Raw genomic sequence first — 21,439 nt, 5'->3', positions numbered from 1 at the left:
AGGGTGTATATGTGAGACACTGGAGGGACGGGCAGGGGCGTGTGTGTGTATAGGGTGTATATGTGAGACACTGGAGGGACGGGCAGGGGCGTGTGTGTGTATAGGGTGTATATGTGAGACACTGGAGGGACGGGCAGGAGCGGGTGTGTATAGGGTGTATATGTGAGACACTGGAGGGACTGGCAGGGGCGTGTGTGTGTATAGGGTGTATATGTGAGACACTGGAGGGACGGGCAGAGGCGTGTGTGTGTGTAGGGTGTATATGTGAGACACTGGAGGGACGGGCAGAGGCGTGTGTGTGTGTAGGGTGTATATGTGAGACACTGGAGGGACGGGCAGGGGCGTGCGTGTATACTGTGTATATGTGAGACACTGGAGGGACGGGCAGGAGCGGGTGTGTATAGGATGTATATGTGAGACACTGGAGGGACAGGCAGGAGCGGGTGTGTATAGGGTGTATATGTGAGACACTGGAGGGACGGGCAGGAGCGGGTGTGTATAGGGTGTATATGTGAGACACTGGAGGGACGGGCAGGAGCGGGTGTGTATAGGGTGTATATGTGAGACACTGGAGGGACGGGCAGGGGCGTGTGTGTGTATACGGTGTATATGTGAGACACTGGAGGGATGGGCAGAGGCGTGTGTGTGTATAGGGTGTATATGTGAGACACTGGAGGGACTGGCAGGGGCGTGTGTGTGTATACGGTGTATATGTGAGACACTGGAGGGATGGGCAGAGGCGTGTGTGTGTATAGGGTGTATATGTGAGACACTGGAGGGACGGGCAGGGGCGTGTGTGTATAGGATGTATATGTGAGACACTGGAGGGACGGGCAGGAGCGGGTGTGTATAGGGTGTATATGTGAGACACTGGAGGGACGGGCAGGGTGTGTGTGTATAGGGTGTATATGTGAGACACTGGAGGGATGGGCAGAGGCGTGCGTGTATAGGGTGTATATGTGAGACACTGGAGGGACGGGCAGAGGCGTGTGTGTATAGGGTGTATATGTGAGACACTGGAGGGACGGGCAGAGGCGTGCGTGTATAGGGTGTATATGTGAGACACTGGAGGGACGGGCAGGAGCGGGTGTGTATAGGGTGTATATGTGAGACACTGGAGGGACGGGCAGGGCGTGTGTGTATAGGGTGTATATGTGAGACACTGGAGGGACTGGCAGGGGCGTGTGTGTGTATAGGGTGTATATGTGAGACACTGGAGGGACGGGCAGAGGCGTGTGTGTGTGTAGGGTGTATATGTGAGACACTGGAGGGACGGGCAGAGGCGTGTGTGTGTGTAGGGTGTATATGTGAGACACTGGAGGGACGGGCAGGGGTGTGTGTGTGTATAGGATGTATATGTGAGACACTGGAGGGACAGGCAGGAGCGTGTGTGTGTATAGGGTGTATATGTGAGACACTGGAGGGACGGGCAGGAGCGTGTGTGTGTATAGGGTGTATATGTGAGACACTGGAGGGACGGGCAGGGTGTGTGTGTGTATAGGGTGTATATGTGAGACACTGGAGGGACGGGCAGAGGCGTGCGTGTATAGGGTGTATATGTGAGACACTGGAGGGATGGGCAGAGGCGTGTGTGTGTGTAGGGTGTATATGTGAGACACTGGAGGGACGGGCAGGGGCGTGTGTGTATAGGATGTATATGTGAGACACTGGAGGGACAGGCAGGGTGTGTGTGTATAGGGTGTATATGTGAGACACTGGAGGGATGGGCAGAGGCGGGTGTGTATAGGGTGTATATGTGAGACACTGGAGGGACGGGCAGGGTGTGTGTGTATAGGGTGTATATGTGAGACACTGGAGGGACGGGCAGGGGCGTGTGTGTGTGTAGGGTGTATATGTGAGACACTGGAGGGACGGGCAGGAGCGTGTGTGTGTAGGGTGTATATGTGAGACACTGGAGGGACGAGCAGAGGCGTGTGTGTGTGTAGGGTGTATATGTGAGACACTGGAGGGACGGGCAGAGGCGTGCGTGTATAGGGTGTATATGTGAGACACTGGAGGGATGGGCAGAGGCGTGCGTGTATAGGGTGTATATGTGAGACACTGGAGGGACAGGCAGGGGCATGTGTGTGTATAGGGTGTATATGTGAGACACTGGAGGGACGGGCAGGGGCGTGTGTGTGTATAGGGTGTATATGTGAGACACTGGAGGGACGGGCAGAGGCGTGTGTGTGTATAGGGTGTATATGTGAGACACTGGAGGGACGGGCAGGGGCGTGTGTGTGTATAGGGTGTATATGTGAGACACTGGAGGGACGGGCAGGGGCGTGTGTGTGTATAGGGTGTATATGTGAGACACTGGAGGGACGGGCAGAGGCGTGTGTGTATAGGGTGTATATGTGAGACACTGGAGGGACGGGCAGAGGCGTGTGTGTGTATAGGGTGTATATGTGAGACACTGGAGGAACGGGCAGAGGCGTGTGTGTGTGTATAGGGTGTATATGTGAGACACTGGAGGGACGGGCAGAGGCGTGTGTGTGTGTAGGGTGTATATGTGAGACACTGGAGGGACGGGCAGGAGCGGGTGTGTATAGGGTGTATATGTGAGACACTGGAGGGACGGGCAGGAGCCGGTGTGTATAGGGTGTATGTGTGAGACACTGGAGGGAAGGGCAGGAGCCGGTGTGTATATGTGAGACACTGGAGGGACTGACAGGAGCGGGTGTGTATAGGGTGTATATGTGAGACACTGGAGGGACGGGCAGGAGTGGGTGTGTATAGGGTGTATACGTGAGACACTGGAGGGACAGGCAGGAGCGTGTGTGGATAGGGTGTGTGTCACGGATCCCTTCTCCGTGGTGTCACTTATTCGTCACGTGCCTGCTCTCACACGTGACTTGGGGTTGTGCCTGTAAGGGTTAATCTATCTCCCCACTCTCAGTCCAGCATTCAACCTCTGTCCTATGCTATAATGGGAGCATAAATCACACACCGACCCAGGTCACACACCCGCTCATACACACTGCCACCACTCATCGAATACACGGGCGATGAGTCCCGGAACTTATAATACTAATAAAAATATGTCTATCACTCATAAGGCTCACACACCTTTAGGCTATGGATTCTTTAGAACATTCAAGGTTCAACTTGTTAAAGTTTTATACTTTAATAGCAAAAAGTTCAATGCTTACAATAAGAAAAAGGTATAAAAATATGATAATAAAAACATACAACTTATGCAACAATGTCAAAATAAACAGGATAAACTTACAGAAATCATCTAACTGGTAGTCTGCTTTCTGCTCCCTGAGGGGCGGTGAATAGAGTTGGTGGAACACACCAGCTTCTCAGGCTGCCCTCACATGTGAACACAATTCTCTGTCTGCAGCCTAAATTTATAAGACACGTGTGAGATGGTTCCCTGGGTTAGCTTCCCTCAGGCCCAATTTAGCATCTCCCCTCCAAGACTTCAGAGGTGCCAAATGTTACTTTTCTTCTTGGTCCTAGCTAGACCTCCTGGTGAGATATGGAGACAGAAGTTCTACTATTCCCAAGGAAGTACCTATTAACACCTAGGTGCGACTTGCCTTCAGGACAGATGTTACATTATCACTAGTCACACATATAACCCTAGATATATATCCCTACACATATATATATATATATATATATATATATATATATATTTCACCACAGTGTATATGAGACACTGGAGGGACGGGCAGGGGCGTGTGTGTGTATATGAGACACTGGAGGGCCGGGCAGGGGCCTGTGTATATGTGAGACCCAGAAGGGGTTGGCAGGAGCGGGTGTGTATAGGGTGTATATGTGAGACACGAGCAGGGACGGGCAGGGTGTGTGTGTATAGGGTGTATATGTGAGACACTGGAGGGACGGGCAGGGGCGTGTGTGTGTATACGGTGTATATGTGAGACACTGGAGGGACGGGCAGGGGCGTGTGTGTGTATACGGTGTATATATGAGACACTGGAGGGACGGGCAGGGGCGTGTGTGTATACGGTGTATATGTGAGACACTGGAGGGACGGGCAGGGGAGTGTGTGTATACGGTGTATATATGAGACACTGGAGGGACGGGCAGGAGCGTGTGTGTATACGGTGTATATATGAGACACTGGAGGGACGGGCAGGGGTTTGTGTGTATATATGAGACACTGGAGGGACTGGCAGGAGTGTGTGTGTATAGGGTGTATATTTGAGACACTGGAGGGACGGGCAGGGGCGTGTGTGTATACGGTGTATATATGAGACACTGGAGGGACGGGCAGGGGTTTGTGTGTATATATGAGACACTGGAGGGACGGGCAGGGGCGTGTGTGTATACGGTGTATATATGAGACACTGGAGGGACGGGCAGGGGTTTGTGTGTATATATGAGACATTGGAGGGACGGGCAGGGGCGTGTGTGTATACGGTGTATATATGAGACACTGGAGGGACGGGCAGGGGCGTGTGTGTATACGGTGTATATGTGAGACACTGGAGGGACGGGCAGGGGCGTGTGTGTATAGGGTGTATATGTGAGACACTGGAGGGACGGGCAGGGGCGTGTGTGTATAGGGTGTATATGTGAGACACTGGAGGGACGGGCAGAGGCGTGTGTGTATAGGGTGTATATGTGAGACACTGTAGGGACGGGCAGGGGCGTGTGTGTATACGGTGTATATGTGAGACACTGGAGGGACGGGCAGGGGCGTGTGTGTATACGGTGTATATGTGAGACACTGGAGGGACGGGCAGGGGCGTGTGTGTATAGGGTGTATATGTGAAACACTGGAGGAACGGGCAGGGGCGTGTGTGTATAGGGTGTATATGTGAGACACTGGAGGGACGGGCAGGGGCGTGTGTGTATACTGTGTATATGTGAGACACTGGAGGGACGGGCAGGGGCTTGTGTGTATACTGTGTATATGTGAGACCCAGGAGGGGTTGGCAGGGGCGTCGTGCGACCCTGCAGGAATGTTGCACGGGTGTGATGTTGGGTGTGACCTTGCTCTTCTTTTCCAGCACAGGTATCTGGTCCGTACCCAGCAGACTGAGCCCCACAACCTTCGGTAACGATCCAGGTAAGAATGGTGGCTCGGATTGTGAGTTGGGGGGTCGTCACTTGTGGTTTTTACATGTACGGCCATGCTTCTTTCTGCAGATCTCACAGAGTCGTCTACTATTCTGCCCATCTGCCCGGATGGCCCGTCTCACGCCTGCCCCACTTTAAAGCCAGCGCCCAAGGAGGAGGTGGGCTGGGGCCTGGTTCCACTTTTCCACAGCGTGCGCTCCAAGTTAGAGAGCTTTGCTGAAATCTTTCTCACTCCAGTAAAGAGTCGAAAAGACGCCCCAAGCTTGGAGAATGGCAGCCATACTGGTGCCGCAGACCATCTGGAGAATTCCGCCTCTGCGGAGGTGTCCCGAGGCCCTGACGTGCCGTCTGCCCTGTCCCCTGCGCACTCCAGGGTAAAGAAAGAGTGTAGCCTTAATGACATGTCTTCTGCATCGTCACATGGAGACGACACGACACCCAACCGTCCGTCCCAACCACAGAGAGCCGCTCCCGATCCCATGCCGCCATCCACATTGTGTCGCCCTCCCCTGCAGCGCTACTTGTCCTGTCCATCACCACCTCCTGCAAAGCTGAAGCGAAGGCAGAGCCTTGATACGACGGACTGTACCGTGGAGCCATGTCCCTGCCGGCGGAGAAGACACAGCCTGGGATCACTCGAAGAGTGCCACTCATTGATTCCTTTCTCCTTGTCCTGCCTTCGTAAGGAGAATCATCCCTCTGTCCTGAGGCTGGCGCTGTGCCCGCCGGGTGATGTGCGGAGCTCTGTGCATAGGTAAGAGGCTGCGGGATGGGTGGTCAGAGTCTGCATGTAGGACATGAGTGGTAGCCATCCAGTGCGGAGGCCGTGGCTCGCTGCTCCGGTCATCCCTCAACCACAGCCAGTTCACTCCTTCCCTCCCTCTTTCATTCCCTGTGTTGTCTTGGTTCCATCCACAGTGAGGGGTCTCCTACGGGCCGTTACCTGGACAAAGATAGAGTGCAGGGCCTCAGTGAGGCTGAGCACCAGGTAACAGCAGATTCTGCCTTCAAGGTGAGAGTTGGGTCGAATCACAGAGGAGAGGAAATGTCAGGCGAGACTGTACAAACCTCATTTCATCTTTTCCAGAGTCCAGAAAATCGATCTTCTAAAGAGAACAAAGTGTCTAACATCCAGATAAGGAAGCGGACGCAGAGACCGGAGGAGAAGCTGACGCCGCTGGGTCTCCCAAAACGAGTCCGGTAGGGGCTGACAGTTCAGTTTAATATCCTTTGAGTGCACTAGCACGCCCTCAATGCTCACTCGGGGGTATGTTTGCTGGCTCAAGGGTACGTGTGTGCTCGCTCGAGGGTATGTGTGTGTGCTCGCTCGAGGGTGTGTGTGTGCTCGCTCGAGGGTGTGTGTGTGCTCGCTCGAGGGTATGTGTGTGGTCACTCGAGAGTATGTGTGTGCTCGCTCGAGGGTGTGTGTGTGTGCTCGCTCGAGGGTGTGTGTGTGCTCGCTCGAGGGTGTGTGTGTGCTCGCTCGAGGGTGTGTGTGTGCTCGCTCGAGGGTGTGTGTGTGCTCGCTCGAGGGTGTGTGTGCTCGCTCGAGGGTGTGTGTGTGTGTGCTCGAGGGTGTGTGTGGTCACTCGAGGGTGTGTGTGCTCGCTCGAGGGTGTGTGTGTGCTCGCTCGAGGGTGTGTGTGTGCTCGCTCGAGGGTGTGTGTGTGTGCTCGAGGGTGTGTGTGTGGTCACTCGAGGGTGTGTGTGTGCTCACTCGAGGGTATGTGTATGTGGTCATTCGAGGATGTGTGTGTGCTCGCTCAAGGGTATGTGTGCTCGCTCGAGGGTATGTGTGTGGTCACTCGAGGGTATGTGTGTGTGCTCGAGGGTGTGTGTGTGGTCACTCGAGGGTGTGTGTGTGTGCTCGCTCGAGGGTGTGTGTGTGCTCACTCGAGGATATGTGTATGTGGTCATTCGAGGGTATGTGTGTGCTTGCTCGCTCGAGGGTGTGTGCTCGCTTGAGGGTATGTGTGCTCATGTGTATGTACATTCTCGTGTTTGTGTTTGCTCAGTCGAGTATGTGTATTCTAGCATGTATGTGTGCTCGCTTGTGTAAGTAGACACTTGTGTGTATGCGCGTTCTCATGTCTGTGTTCATTTGTATGTGCACTCTTGTTGTGTATGCATGCTCATTTGTGTACACGTCTGTGTGCATTCGTGTGTATGTGCGCGCGCTTGGGTATGCATGTACACACTCGTGTGTGTGTGTGTGTGTGTGTGTGTGTGTTCTTGTCACGGGTGTCGTGCAGATCCCACCACTGTCACCAGTTTGTCAAGGGGATGCAACTCTGCTGCCTCCAATTGTCAAGACAATTATGCAGTTGACTGATGAGTGATGGACGAGGCCGCGGCGGCTTCCACTACTAAGTCGGTTATTGGGGAAGTCACAGTGAGCGTATGGTGTATACACCTCCGACTCCAACACATGGAATATATAGAGACACACATACACCTCCACAGTAACAAAAAGCTACTGGCTGCCACCATTGATTTATACAGACCGTTTGGACGCCGGTGCGGTTTACAAGAGGAACAGCTCTTTTAACCCCTTAGTGCCTGTGCCAAATTTTTGATTTCTGACCAGTGTCCGTTTGTGTTAACAGCTCTGGAATGCTTAAAACAAATCCCGGGGATTTTGAGATTCTTTTTTCGTGGCACACTATAATGTATGATAATGGTAAATTTAGGCCAATGTGTTTGTTTATTAAAAAAAAAAATCAGAAATTTGACAAAAATGTAAAGACATTTGCAATTTTCAAACTTTGAATAATTATCCCTTTAATCCAGATAGTCTTACCTCAGAAAACATTAATAACATTTCCCTCATGTCGGCTTTTTTTTTTCTATCAATTTTTTTATTTAAAAAATCCAAATTATAAAAAAGTTGAATATAAGTTCCAGAATGATCCAGATTTCCCGGTGCAGGTTTTTCATGAAGTAACAGTGTTAATCAATATCCCCCATCCCTCATGCCGGCTTTACATCAGCGCCATTTGTAACATGTTATTTTGTTAGGTTTAACAATGTAGGAGCAACTTTTTTTTTTTCAAGGAAATATACAAAACCTATTTATCTCTATCGCGTCATTGGGGACACAGGAAGCCATTGGTGTAAGCTGCTGCCACTAGGGAGAAAAAGGTTATCCCCTCCCCCGCAGTGCACGCCCCACCGGCCGGCACTAGGATAATCCGTGGAGCTTCGTGTCAGGCGGCGGTGGACGCGGGTCCACGGATACAGCGTGAGCAGTCACCACTGTACTCCCACGTAGAGACTATGGGTACGGCGGGTACTGCGACCCCCGTATGCTCATGTGCCTATCCAGCAGGACCCTATCCCCAACACATCGGTCCTGTCTCCTACCTACTGGCCCACCAGTCTGTCAGTGTCAGGAGGCATGGACGTCCCACATCCCAAGAGGCTCAGACATCCAATGAAGGTCTGGATGGAGAGGGACATCTCCCTTTCTTCTCTCTGTCAGGTGCCCAGAGGTGTCAGGGGTGAAGATCCGGAAAAAGAAGATAAAAACGAAGAAAATCGGAACGATGAAGATAATGAAAAGGTGGATGAAGATCACCAAAGAACATGGAGTTTTACTGTCCCCCGACCCCCCCTAGTTTTTTTTTTATTGTTAGTTTGTACTAGAGGGGCCTTCCTTTTGGGTATAGACCGTTTTTGGTCTATATGGGGCCAGTTTTCTCTTTCATTCTGGGTTACCTGACGGCTAGTCTGGGCCTCCACGCTGCCCTCCCGTCTTGGGGGGCCTCAGTTATAAATTTAGGCCCCGGCTTCAGCGCGGCCAATCTCCAGCAGTTGGCTCCGCCTCCTCTGCTTCTTCAGGTGGGCTTTTCTCCCGCCCGTCGATAGCACACCCTCCCCTACTGTTTCTGGCTGTTGGCTCCGCCCCTTCATCTTGGACGTGCACATGTCCTAGGCATCGCCGTCTCGCCCTTCTCTTGTTTGCGGCAGCTAGCTCCGCCCACTTCTCCATGGATAGCTCTGCCTTCAGCCTCACCGAGTGGGCTTTTGAAATAACGCCCCTCTTCTCTCCTGCGCACGCTTTCTCCCTGCGCGCCCTCCTCTTCCTTCCTGTGGTTGCCATTTGACGGCCTCGCGTCCCGGAAGGTGGCATCCCTGCAGGGAACTCGCTCATCTCCACGATTATCCTGGTTGTCTCCTGGAGACCTGCGTCTTCCTGTGACTAGCTCTGCTCTGCAGACTGACACTCTCCTCAGCAGACCTTCTGGCATGAGTGGGTCTGCTTCTCATCATGCCTAACCCTAGAGGAGAGCGCTCTCGCCCTCCTGCCTCCTCTTCTTCCTCTGCTCTTGTCAGACACTTTGTTTACACCACATGTCATTGCAATCTCCCTTCAGGCCAGTCCTCTCCCCTCTGTCAGGACTGCAGCTGCCTCCCCACCACTGCTACCCAGTCCCCTCCCCTCTGTCAGGACTGCAGCTGCCTCCCCACCACTGCTACCCAGTCCTCTCCCCTCTGTCAGGACTGCAGCTGCCTCCCCACCACTGCTACCCAGTCCTCTCCCCTCTGTCAGGACTGCAGCTGCCTCCCCACCACTGCTACCCAGTCCTCTCCCCTCTGTCAGGACTGCAGCTGCCTCCCCACCACTGCTACCCAGTCCTCTCCCCTCTGTCAGGACTGCAGCTGCCTCCCCACCACTGCTACCCAGTCCTCTCCCCTCTGTCAGGACTGCAGCTGCCTCCCCACCACTGCTACCCAGTCCTCTCCCCTCTGTCAGGACTGCAGCTGCCTCCCCACCACTGCTACCCAGTCCTCTCCCCTCTGTCAGGACTGCAGCTGCCTCCCTACCACTGCAACGCAGTCCTCTCCCCTCTGTCAGGACTGCAGCTGCCTCCCCACCACTGCTACCCAGTCCTCTCCCCTCTGTCAGGACTGCAGCTGCCTCCCCACCACTGCTACCCAGTCCTCTCCCCTCTGTCAGGACTGCAGCTGCCTCCCCACCACTGCAACGCAGTCCTCTCCCCTCTGTCAGGACTGCAGCTGCCTCCCCACCACTGCAACGCAGTCCTCTCCCCTCTGTCAGGACTGCAGCTGCCTCCCCACCACTGCTACCCAGTCCTCTCCCCTCTGTCAGCACTGCAGCTGCCTCCCCACCACTGCTACCCAGTCCTCTCCCCTCTCTCAGGACTGCAGCTGCCTCCCCACCACTGCTACCCAGTCCTCTCCCCTCTGTCAGGACTGCAGCTGCCTCCCCACCACTGCTACCCAGTCCTCTCCCCTCTGTCAGGACTGCAGCTGCCTCCCCACCACTGCTACCCAGTCCTCTCCCCTCTGTCAGGACTGCAGCTGCCTCCCCACCACTGCTACCCAGGAGTCTCTTTGCCCCAGGAGAGTGTGGGCTACCTCTCTGTTGCAGTCGGTCACGGACCTCACCATGGTTTCGCAGTCCTTGGTGTCCATCCTTGACAGATTTTCCCTTCCTACCTCCGCCGTTACTAGCGGATCGCTGGAGTCTCCGGCTGTGCCTACCTTCAGGAGCTGTAATAGATCTAGGTGGAAACGTCGCTCTAGTTCTTCCTCCCGCTCCCTGTCTCCTCCTGACTTCTACCGATGGACATCTTTTTCCTGGTCCTCTTCCCTGGAGTCTGCCATGCCAGTTTTGGATGAACTGTCTGAGGATTACTCAGACCCAGACTCTCACCGGGCCTCTAATAGGAGAGACATAGTTCAGAGCCTCATTGTGGCTGTCAACCAGACGTTTAACATTAAGGAGACCACTATGGAACCTGCAGAACAGGCGGTTTCATTTAGACTGTTGAGACCAGCTCCTAAAGTCTTTGCCCCTCATAGCGAATTTGAGTAGGTACTTTCCAAGGAACGGGATAACCCAACCAACCGCTTTCAAAGAGGGAAGCGTACCTGCATCCTATATCCCTTCTCCCCTGAGCTCACTGACTGGACCACTTCTCCGACTGTGGCCCTCCGGTTTCCTGACTATCCACCAATAGAGTCCTCCCTCTTCCACATGGAACTTCTCTCAATGACAGGCTCATAGTCCTTTTCAAGGTCAGCCTTTGAAGCGGCCGCCACGTCATTGTGCCCTGCGTTTGCCTCCACCTGGGTGGCAAAGTCCATAACGGCATGGGCTAATCCGCTCCGTCAGGGCGTTCTTTCTGGAGTCTGCCTGGAGGAATTGGCCCACCTCGAGGACCAAATTGCTCATGTAGGGAAGTACATGGTATCCGCTTCACTGGACTCTGCTGCATGTGCTGCTCAGGCGTCTAGCAATAGAGTGGCCATCCGAAGGACCATTTGACTTAATGCGTGGCAGGCAGACTTATCCTCCAAAGAAGTCCCTTACCAACTTGCCTTTCCAGGGTTCCCGTCTGCTTGGCTCCAAGCTGGACCAAATTATTAAGGCCACCGGAGGGAAGAGCGCTCTCCTTCCTCAGGCCAATGTTTCCCTCTGACAAAGGAGTTCTCCCACCAAGAGAAGTCGAGTCCAGAGACAAGTGGCAGGTCCTCCAACTTCAGAGATCTAAGGGCAGTGGAGGAGGCCCTTCTTAAAGCAGACAACCTAGTCACTAGCTGTCATGTCAGGGTATATTCGGGCAACATCACCACCGTAGCCCACCTCAGACATCAGGGGGGCATGAAGTTCGACAGCTTCAAGATCGTATCTAGCCGAATATTTTGTTGGGCTGAAAAACATCTCTCCCTGACAGAAGTCCATTTAAAAGGGTCCTCCAACCGCCAGGTAGATTTCCGGAGTCACCAGGACATACAGCCGGGGGAATGGAGCCTGAACCAGGGAATCTTCCAGATGCTGGTAGCAAGATGGGGTCTGCCAGAGATCGACTTATTCGCCTCAGCCCAAAATACACAGGTCGAAACCTATTTCTCCCTGAACCCCAGGGACAAGTCCAGGGGAGTAGATGCCTTCGCTCAGAAGTGGAGCTTCCAGTTAGCCCATGCGTTTCCTCCATTTACGATGCTGGCAAAGACCTTCAGAAGATCCGAGAGATCAGGCACCAACCATCCTAGTCGCTCCAGTGTGGCCAAGAAGGAGCTGGTTCAACCTTCTCATCAATCTCCAGATGGTCCAGTTCAGTGACCACTGAGAACCGACCTTCTCTCGCTGTTATGGACTGACCTGGTTGGATTAGTGATATTGCAACCACTAGGGGCAGTGCGCAGGAATCGTGGTCAAGGAAGCCAGAGGTCGTTAACCAGGAGCAGCAGGTGGAAGGAAGCTTGACTAAAGGCAGGTAGCTCAATAGTCACACAAGGAACTGAGAGCAAGGCCAGGGTTAAATAAGGTGTGAAATCAGAATAAGCCAACAAGAAACTCAGGGAGGAGACATCAGCAACAACATAGGTTCAAGTATTTGGATAAACACGGAACTGTCCATCGAGCTGAATATCTCAGAAGGAAGGGCTGCTGACTGGTGCACAGGAGCTGCTAGATCCGAATCCTGACACTCGCAGGGACCTCTGCGTCATCCGGATCCTCAAAAGCTGAGATTAGCGGCTTGGTTACGGAAGCCCAGCTATTGCGTGCAAAGGGCCGTTTAGACAAAGTAATTTCCACATTACAAAAGTCCAGGAAACCAGTCACCAATGCCATTTATAACAGTGTGACCATTCCTAATGTACCAGATCCATTCCGCCCTAATATTTCGCAAATTCTGGAGTTAGACCTCAAGCCTAGCACCTTGAAGGTTCAGGTCTCAGCCCAGAGCTCTGTATTCGATCAGGACTTGGCCAACCATCACTGGATTAAAAGGTTCACGGTGTCAGCCCTCAGACTACATCTCAGGATTTAGAAATCATATAAAAAAGTGGTGTGAATAAACCAAATTACAAATGGAATGTATTAAAAGAATATTTGTATTGTAGGTAATTAAGATCAATACCAAGAACAAAAGGTAAAAAAAATATATACAGTTTACAACAGAGTTGGCTACAATTCCTATTACAAATACCTTGTAACATTGCTCCATCTTGTGGCTAACTCGTGTGTGTGTGTGTGTGTGTGTGTGTGTGTGTGTGTGTGTGTGTATATATATATATATATATATATATATATATATATATATACCCTGAAAGACAAGGCCTGCAAAACCTTCTATGCCATCCGAAGGACACTCTACCATCTGAAGCCACCAGTGAGGGTCTGGCTAAAAATCTTCGACTCCATCATCGCCCCAATCCTCCTGTATGGCAGCGAAGTCTGGGGTCCTCACACCTATCCAGACTGGTCAAAGTGGGATTCCAGTCCAACAGAAATATTGCACCTGGAATTCTGCAAGCATCTTCTCCAGGTCCATCGGAGCACCTCCAACAGTGCCTGTCGGGCCGAGCTGGGCAGATTCCCTCTACACCTAACAGTTCTAAAGAGGGCGCTGTCATTCCGGGCTCACCTGCATAGGAGCAATCCAAGCTCCCATCACCATAAAGCCCTGATACATGAAGGTGAAACAGAAAAACCAGAACCCTCGGAACAGCCCAGCCAAACCCAACCGGACCAGAACACCAATCACAACAACCTGACAAAAGCCGGAATCAGGAAGATGGCAGATGAAGGCCAGGAGAGGTATGTCAGTGACTGTAAGAATGATATCAACAGCTCACAGAAACTGACCATGTACCGGAGCCTACAGAGAGACTACAGACTGGCGCCATATCTGGAGAAACTCCCAGACCCCAGAGACCGCCAGATCCTGAGCCGATATAGACTCAGCGCCCACAGTCTGGCCATCGAATGTGGCCGACACAGGCAGAGCTACAAGCCCAGGGAGGAAAGACTGTGCCAACACTGTGACCAGGAGGCCATAGAGGACGAAACCCACTTCCTGCTACACTGCTCCAAATACTCAGCAGTGAGGGACACTCACTTCAAGAGACTCTCACATCTCTTCCCAGACTTCATCACCATGAAGGAGGAAGAGAAAACATATATCCTGCTGGGAGAAGAAGAGAGAGCGGTGGAGATAGCAGCGCTGTATGTGAGCGAATGTCATAGACTGCGAGAAAGAGAACTATGATGCCATGGACTATAGCCCCCAACCTGGACCTGCCCCATCCACCTCCCCTATGCCATGGACTATAGCCCCCACAATGGACCTGCCCCATCCACCTCCCCTATGCCATGGACTATAGCCCCCACCCTGGATCTGCTCCCATCCACCTCCCCTATGCCATGGACTATAGCCCCCACCCTGGATCTGCTCCCATCCACCTCCCCTATGCCATGGACTATAGCCCCCACAATGGATCTGCCCCCATCCACCTCCCCTATGCCATGGACTATAGCCCCCCACAATGGATCTGCCCCATCCACCTCCCCTATGCCATGGACTATAGCCCCCACCCTGGACCTGCCCCATCCACCTCCCCTATGCCATGGACTATAGCCCCCACAATGGACGTGCCCCATCCACCTCCCCTATGCCATGGACTATAGCCCCCACACTGGATCTGCCCCATCCACCTCCCCTATGCCATGGACTATAGCCCCCACAATGGATCTGCCCCATCCACCTCCCCTATGCCATGGACTATAGCCCCCACCCTGGACCTGCCCCATCCACCTCCCCTATGCCATGGACTATAGCCCCCACAATGGATCTGCCCCATCCACCTCCCCTATGCCATGGACTATAGCCCCCACAATGGATCTGCCCCATCCACCTCCCCTATGCCATGGACTATAGCCCCCACACTGGATCTGCCCCATCCACCTCCCCTATGCCATGGACTATAGCCCCCACAATGGATCTGCCCCATCCACCTCCCCTATGCCATGGACTATAGCCCCCACAATGGATCTGCCCCATCCACCTCCCCTATGCCATGGACTATAGCCCCCACAATGGATCTGCCCCATCCACCTCCCCTATGCCATGGACTATAGCCCCCACAATGGATCTGCCCCCATCCACCTCCCCTATGCCATGGACTATAGCCCCACAATGGATCTGCCCCCATCCACCTCCCCTATGCCATGGACTATAGCCCCCACAATGGATCTGCCCCCATCCACCTTCCCTATGCCATGGACTATAGCCCCCACAATGGATCTGCCCCATCCACCTCCCCTATGCCATGGACTATAGCCCCCACAATGGATCTGCCCCATCCACCTCCCCTATGCCATGGACTATAGCCCCCACAATGGATCTGCCCCCATCCACCTCCCCTATGCCATGGACTATAGCCCCCACAATGGATCTGCCAACATCCCCACAGTTCCTATCCCTATTGCCTTTATACACTTACTTTGGCAAAATTGATGTGTATTTGGTCCTGACAATAAAGCTTCTTTGAATCTTGAATGAATATATGTATGTATGTATGTATATGTGTATGTATATGTGTGTGTGTATGTATATATGTGTGTGTGTATATATGTGTGTGTGTATGTGTGTGTGTGTGTATATGTGTGTGTGTGTGTATATGTGTGTGTATATGTGTGTGTGTGTGTATATGTGTGTATATGTATGTGTGTGTGTGTGTGTGTGTGTGTGTATATGTGTGTGTGTGTATATGTGTGTGTGTGTGTATATATGTGTGTGTATATATGTGTGTGTATATATATATATATAGATTGTGGCCCGATTCTAACGAATCAGAGACGCGGGATGTCTACGTCCTTTATGACATCATCGTCGCTGATTGGTCGAGGCCTGGCGGCCTCAACCAATCAGAGACGCGGGATTTCCAGGACAGAGAGACAGACATACGGAAAAAAAACCTTAGACAATTATATATATAGGTTTTGGTAGTTATCTTAATTAACTTTTTAATAAAAATATTCTTTTAATACATTCCATTTGTAATTTGGTTTATTTACACCTTTTTTTATGATTTCCATGTTTCACGTAAAAGAATGTTTCCTCCTACACATGCCAAAGCTAAGAGCTTGAACTCCACCATCTCCAATCTGTTGGCCACGGAAATGCTGCCTTTCCTCCTACAGTTTCCGAAAGTTGATGGCCATCACAGTCCCCCAGTACCAGTTGCTCCGTCACCAATACTTCTCTAAGAAAACTGTGCGTGTGCTACACCAGCATGTCGCCGACAACATCACCCTTTCCCTGAAAAAATCTTATGTCTGCCAGTGTGCATTTCACCACAGACACATGGCCAAGGGCGTTACATCTCGCTGAAAGGGCACTGGGTGACTCTGGTGGCTGTGGGAGCAGGCACTGCTCCACAAGTCTGGGAATCCCTAAGGCTTGCAGGACAAACCTCTACTTTTAACACTTCCTCCACTGCTTCTTCCTCCTCTATCTTCTCTAGGGCCTCCACCTGTGCCCTCAACCTCTGCCTTAATTAGACACGCATTCCAACAGTGTAGAGCGAATCCACCAACACCTCAGTACTGTACAACAAGGGCTCACTGCAATCAGTGTTCAAATTGACTGATCTCCAAGGCATATTATACAGCTGAAGAGTTGTGGACCGGTATCCAGGCCGAGTTAGAGCAATGACTGCCTCCACTAAACCTGGAGCCAAGGAAGGCCGTGTGCGATAACGGTGCAAACCTGGTGACGGCCCTATGTCCGTGGCAACCTCACGCACGTACCTTGCGTGGCTTACGTCCTCAGCCTGGTAGAACAGGAATTTCTACACAACTATCCTGGCCTTGATGCGCTGCTGCAGAAAGCACGGTTGCTGTGTACTCACTTCTGGCGATCGCACCCCGCAGGTCATCGACTTGTATCGCTACAGAGGTTTTTCGGCCTACCGGTTAACTGTTTGATATGCAATGTGCCGACATGGTGAAATTCCACTCTACACATGTGGCAGCAGCGATGAGCCCTGGTGCAGTATGTCCTTTTGCATTGCCTGGGCCATCGTAGTACGGCCGTGATGCATATCACGCTGCGTGAGTGGGCACAGGTGAAGGACCTCTGCACCCTTCTGCATAGTTTTGAAATGGCTACCGAGATGGTTAGTGCTGAAGCCGCCGTCATCAGCATCACCATTCCGGTCATCTATATGATATATATATTCTGCGTGAGGAGGTGGTGGTCCCAGAGGAAGCGTTGGAAGCTGAGGAGGATGTGGAAGGGATAACAATATCTCAAATATCCGGACTAACGTTGCACAGGCGGGTACCATGGGAGGGTGGCTTACAAGGGGGGGGTCATGGTACCTGACAAACTCTTAGTGAAGATGCAGGATCCGAGAAACAAATTGAAGAGGATGGAGTGATGGACGTGCAACAGTCAGGAGATGAGGAGGATAATGATACGTTCTCTGTTTTCTGTGCTTTGACAGAGGATGCAACCTTGAGTGTTACACTCCACCAACACAGCATGTACTTGGACCTCATGGAAGCGCCTTACACATGAGCGCCTTCTTGCTGCACTATCTTCAATACGATGCCTGTATTCTTAGGATTGGATGTTGTGCTGAATACTGGATTACCACCGTTAGATCCACAGTACAAGAGCAAATTTAGCCAGATACTCCCCCCCGAGAAATGGATGCGTACATGCTGTATCAAAATACAATAAAAATACCAACACAATAACAAAAAATGCCTGGCTGCCACCACCAATAATGTATACAGGCTGATTGGACACCCCTTACAGTTAGTGTATGGCTTCAGAGGAGCGGTTTACAGAGCAAGGGGAACAGAGATATTACATTTATATACAGCTCTGGCAAAAATTAAGAGACCACTGCAAAATGTTCAGTTTGTCTCATTTTTCTCTATATTTTTGAGTAAAATGTAAATTTTATTCTATAAACTACTGACATGTCTCCGAAGTTCCAAACAATAAATTTTGTATTTTCTGAAAATGAGATATGGTCTAATTAACAAAAAAATGCATTACTTGCAGACTTCAAATAATGCAAAGAAAACAAGTTCATAATCATTTAGAAACAACAATACTAATGTTTTACCTCAGGAAGAGTTCAGAAATCAATATTGTGTGGAATAACCATGATTGTTAATCCCGGCTTTCCTGCGTCTTTGCAGCTTTCCACCAGTCTGTCACACTGCTCCTGGGTGGCCTTATGCCGCTCCTGGTACAATAACGTCAGCAGTTCTTCTTTGTGTGATGGCTTGTGACTCTCCATCTTCCTGATCACATTCCAGAGGTTTTCAATGGGGTTCAGGTCTGGAGATTGGGCGGCCATGACAGGGATGTGATGTGGTGGTCCTTCACCCACACCTTGATTGACCTAGCTGTGTGGCATGGCGCATTGTCCTGATGGATAAACCTGTCCTCAGAGTTGGGGAACATTGCCTGAGCAGAAGGAAGCAACTGTGTTTCCAGAATAACCTTGTATGTGGCTAATTCATAAATCCTTCACAAAGATTAACCTGCCCAATTCCAGCCTTGGGGTGACATTTTCTTATGCATTTTAATTTTTATCTGACAGTGTACGTACACTCGTGTGTGTGTGTGTGTATGTACATACTCTCGTGTGTGTACTTTCTTGTGTGTGTGTGTACTGTTGTGTACTTTATTGTGTGCGTACACGTGTGTGTATGTACATATTCTCTCGTGTGTACGTTCTTGTGTGTTTGTTCTCTCGAGTGTGTGCGTACACTTGTGTGTATGTCCATACTATCTTGTGTGTGTGCGTACACTCGTGTGTACACTTGTGTGTATGTACATACTCTCTCGTGTGTGTACTGTCGTGTGTGTGTGTACACGTGTGTGTGTGTGTACGTTCTTGTGTGTGTGTTTGTATTCTCGTGTGTCTGCGTACACTTGTGTGTATGTACATACTCTCTTGTGTGTGTGTGTACTGTGGTGTGTGTACACTCGTATGTGTAGACTTTGTATGTACATACTCTCTCGTGTGTGTGTGTGTACTCTGTGGTGTGTGTACACTTTGTATGCACATACTCTCTCGTGTGTGTGTATGTACGTACTCTCGTGTGTGTGTGTGTGTGTGTGTACACTCGTGTGTATGTACATACTCTCTTGTGTGTGTGTGTGGACTCTGGTGTGTGTGTGTACACTCGTATGTGTAGACTTTGTATGTACATACTCTCTCGTGTGTGTGTGTGTACTCTGTGGTGTGTGTACACTTTGTATGCACATACTCTCGTGTGTGCACGTTCTTGTGTGTTTGTACTGTCGTGTGCGTACACTCGTGTGTGTACGTTCTTGTGTGTGTTTGTACTCTCGTGTGTCTGCGTACACTTGTGTGTATGTACATACTCTCGTGTGTGTACTCTGTTGTGTGTGTGTACTCTGTCGTGTGCGTACACTCGTGTGTATGTACATACTCTCTATGTGTGTGTGTACTCTGGTGTGTGTGTGTGTGAACACTTTGTATGCACATGCTCTCTCGTGTGTGTGTGTGTGTACACTCTGGTGTGTGCGTACACTCGTGTGTATGTACATACACTCGTGTGTGTGTATTCTGTACGTGTGTGTGTGTGTGTGTGTACACTCGTGTGTGTACACTTTGTATGCACATGCTCCCTCGTGTGTGTATGTTCCTGTGTGTTTGTACTCTCGTGTATGCGTGGTCTCTCTCCCCTATTTCCATTGTGTGTTTGTACTCTTGTGTGTGTGTGTACACTTGTGTGTATGTACATACACTCGTGTGTGTACTCTGGTGTGTGTGTGTGTGTGTGTGTGCACACTTTGTATGCACATGCTCTCTCGTGTGTGTGTGTGTGTACTCTGGTGTGTGTGTGTATGTACGTACTCTCGTGTGTGTGTGTGTACACTCGTGTGTATGTACATACTCTCGTGTGTGTGTGGACTCTGGTGTGTGTGTGTACACTCGTGTGTGTACACTTTGTATGCACATGCTCTCTCGTGTGTGTGTGTGTACTCTGGTGTGTGTGTGTGTACTCGTGTGTATGTACATACTCTCGTGTGTGTGTGTGGACTCTGGTGTGTGTGTGCACTCGTGTGTGTACACTTTGTATGCACATGCTCTCTGGTGTGTGTGTGTGTACTCGTGTGTATGTACATACTCTCGTGTGTGTGTGGACTCTGGTGTGTGTGTGTGTGCACTCGTATGTGTACACTTTGTATGCACATGCTCCCTCGTGTGTGTACGTTTCTGTGTGTGTTTGTACTCTCGTGTGTGCGTGGTCTCTCTCCCCTATTTCCATTGTGTGTTTGTACTCTTGTGTGTGTGTGTACACTTGTGTGTATGTACATACTCTCGTGTGTGTGTGTACACTTTGTATGCACATGCTCTCTCGTGTGTGTACACTTGTGTGTATGTACATACTCTCGTGTGTGTGTGTACTCTGGTGTGTGTGTACACTTGTGTGTATGTACATACTCTCGTGTGTGTGTGTACACTTTGTATGCACATGCTCTCTCGTGTGTGTGTACTCTGGTGTGTGTGCACACTCGTGTGTATGTACATACTCTGGTGTGTGTGTACTCTGGTGTGTGTGTACACTCGTGTGTGTACACTTTGTATGCACATGCTCTCTCGTGTGTGCACGTTCCTGTGTGTTTGTACTCTGTCGTGTGCGTGGTCTCTCTCCCCTATTTCCATTGTGTGTTTGTACTCGTGTGTGTGTGTGTGTGTACACTTGTGTGTATGTACATACTCTCGTGTGTGTGTGTGTGTGTGTGTACACTTGTGTGTATGTACATACTCTCGTGTGTGTGTACACTTTGTATGCACATGCTCCCTCGTGTGTGTACTCTGGTGTGTGTGCACACTCGTGTGTATGTACATACTCTTGTGTGTGTGTGGACTCTGGTGTGTGAGTGTGTGCACACTCGTGTGTATGTACATACTCTTGTGTGTGAGTGTGTGTACACTCGTGTGTGTACACTTTGTATGCACATGCTCTCTCGTGTGTGCACGTTCCTGTGTGTGTTTGTACTCTGTCGTGTGCGTGGTCTCTCTCCCCTATTTCCATTGTGTTTTTGTACATAACGTGCCTTCTGTCTCCAGGTTGCAGAAGGAGGACTTCAGTCTGGAGGAGATTTACACCAATAAGAACTACCACACGCCCACAGAGAAGAGGTCGGTGCTGCTCAGCTGCTCTGGGCCGTTGTAGCCAGCAGATACTGGACGGTGACTTGTGAAACTCGCGTATTTTTTCATTTACAGAAAATTTGAGACAATATTTGAGGAGCCTATGATGAGGGACGGCGCCCTGATCTTCACTAGTCAGCGACCACTGCGGCGGATCATGATATTCAAAGATCGCACCTCTGCTCCTCGCAAGCGGAAGAGGAAGGGTAAAGTGGTGGGCCGCACCCGGAGACATCCAGCCACCAGCACAACCGACAACGTCAACTACGAACTGTTACTGCAGCACAAGCTCAAGCAACTGGAGGCTGCACTGCAAGAAGACTCGTCCGATCCATGAGCTCCGTCCTCACATGTAACCCCAATAAATGATGTAAGCTAATGTCTGGTGTCCTGTACCCAAAGCCAC

General features: G+C 51.1%; 1 protein-coding gene across 1 annotated transcript in view; it reads left to right on the top strand.

Moving 5' to 3' along the window:
• The window catches only part of PRR14 (proline rich 14), a 46,040-nt gene extending 24,628 nt beyond the window's left edge, over window positions 1-21,412 (top strand). Inside the window, exons 4-9 of the mRNA XM_069735257.1 lie at window positions 4,989-5,047; window positions 5,128-5,812; window positions 5,977-6,070; window positions 6,146-6,258; window positions 20,950-21,021; window positions 21,109-21,412. Coding sequence (XP_069591358.1) covers window positions 4,989-5,047; window positions 5,128-5,812; window positions 5,977-6,070; window positions 6,146-6,258; window positions 20,950-21,021; window positions 21,109-21,370 — 1,285 coding nt within the window. The 3' untranslated portion in view covers window positions 21,371-21,412. The remainder of the gene's footprint in view (window positions 1-4,988; window positions 5,048-5,127; window positions 5,813-5,976; window positions 6,071-6,145; window positions 6,259-20,949; window positions 21,022-21,108) is intronic.
• The last annotated feature ends 27 nt before the right edge of the window (window positions 21,413-21,439 follow it).

The sequence above is a fragment of the Ranitomeya imitator genome, chromosome 7 (assembly GCF_032444005.1).
Source record: "Ranitomeya imitator isolate aRanImi1 chromosome 7, aRanImi1.pri, whole genome shotgun sequence".
In the NCBI taxonomy this organism is placed as follows: Eukaryota; Metazoa; Chordata; class Amphibia; order Anura; family Dendrobatidae; genus Ranitomeya; species Ranitomeya imitator.
Note: the sequence above shows the minus strand (reverse complement) of the source record. Positions and strands in the feature narration are given on the sequence as shown.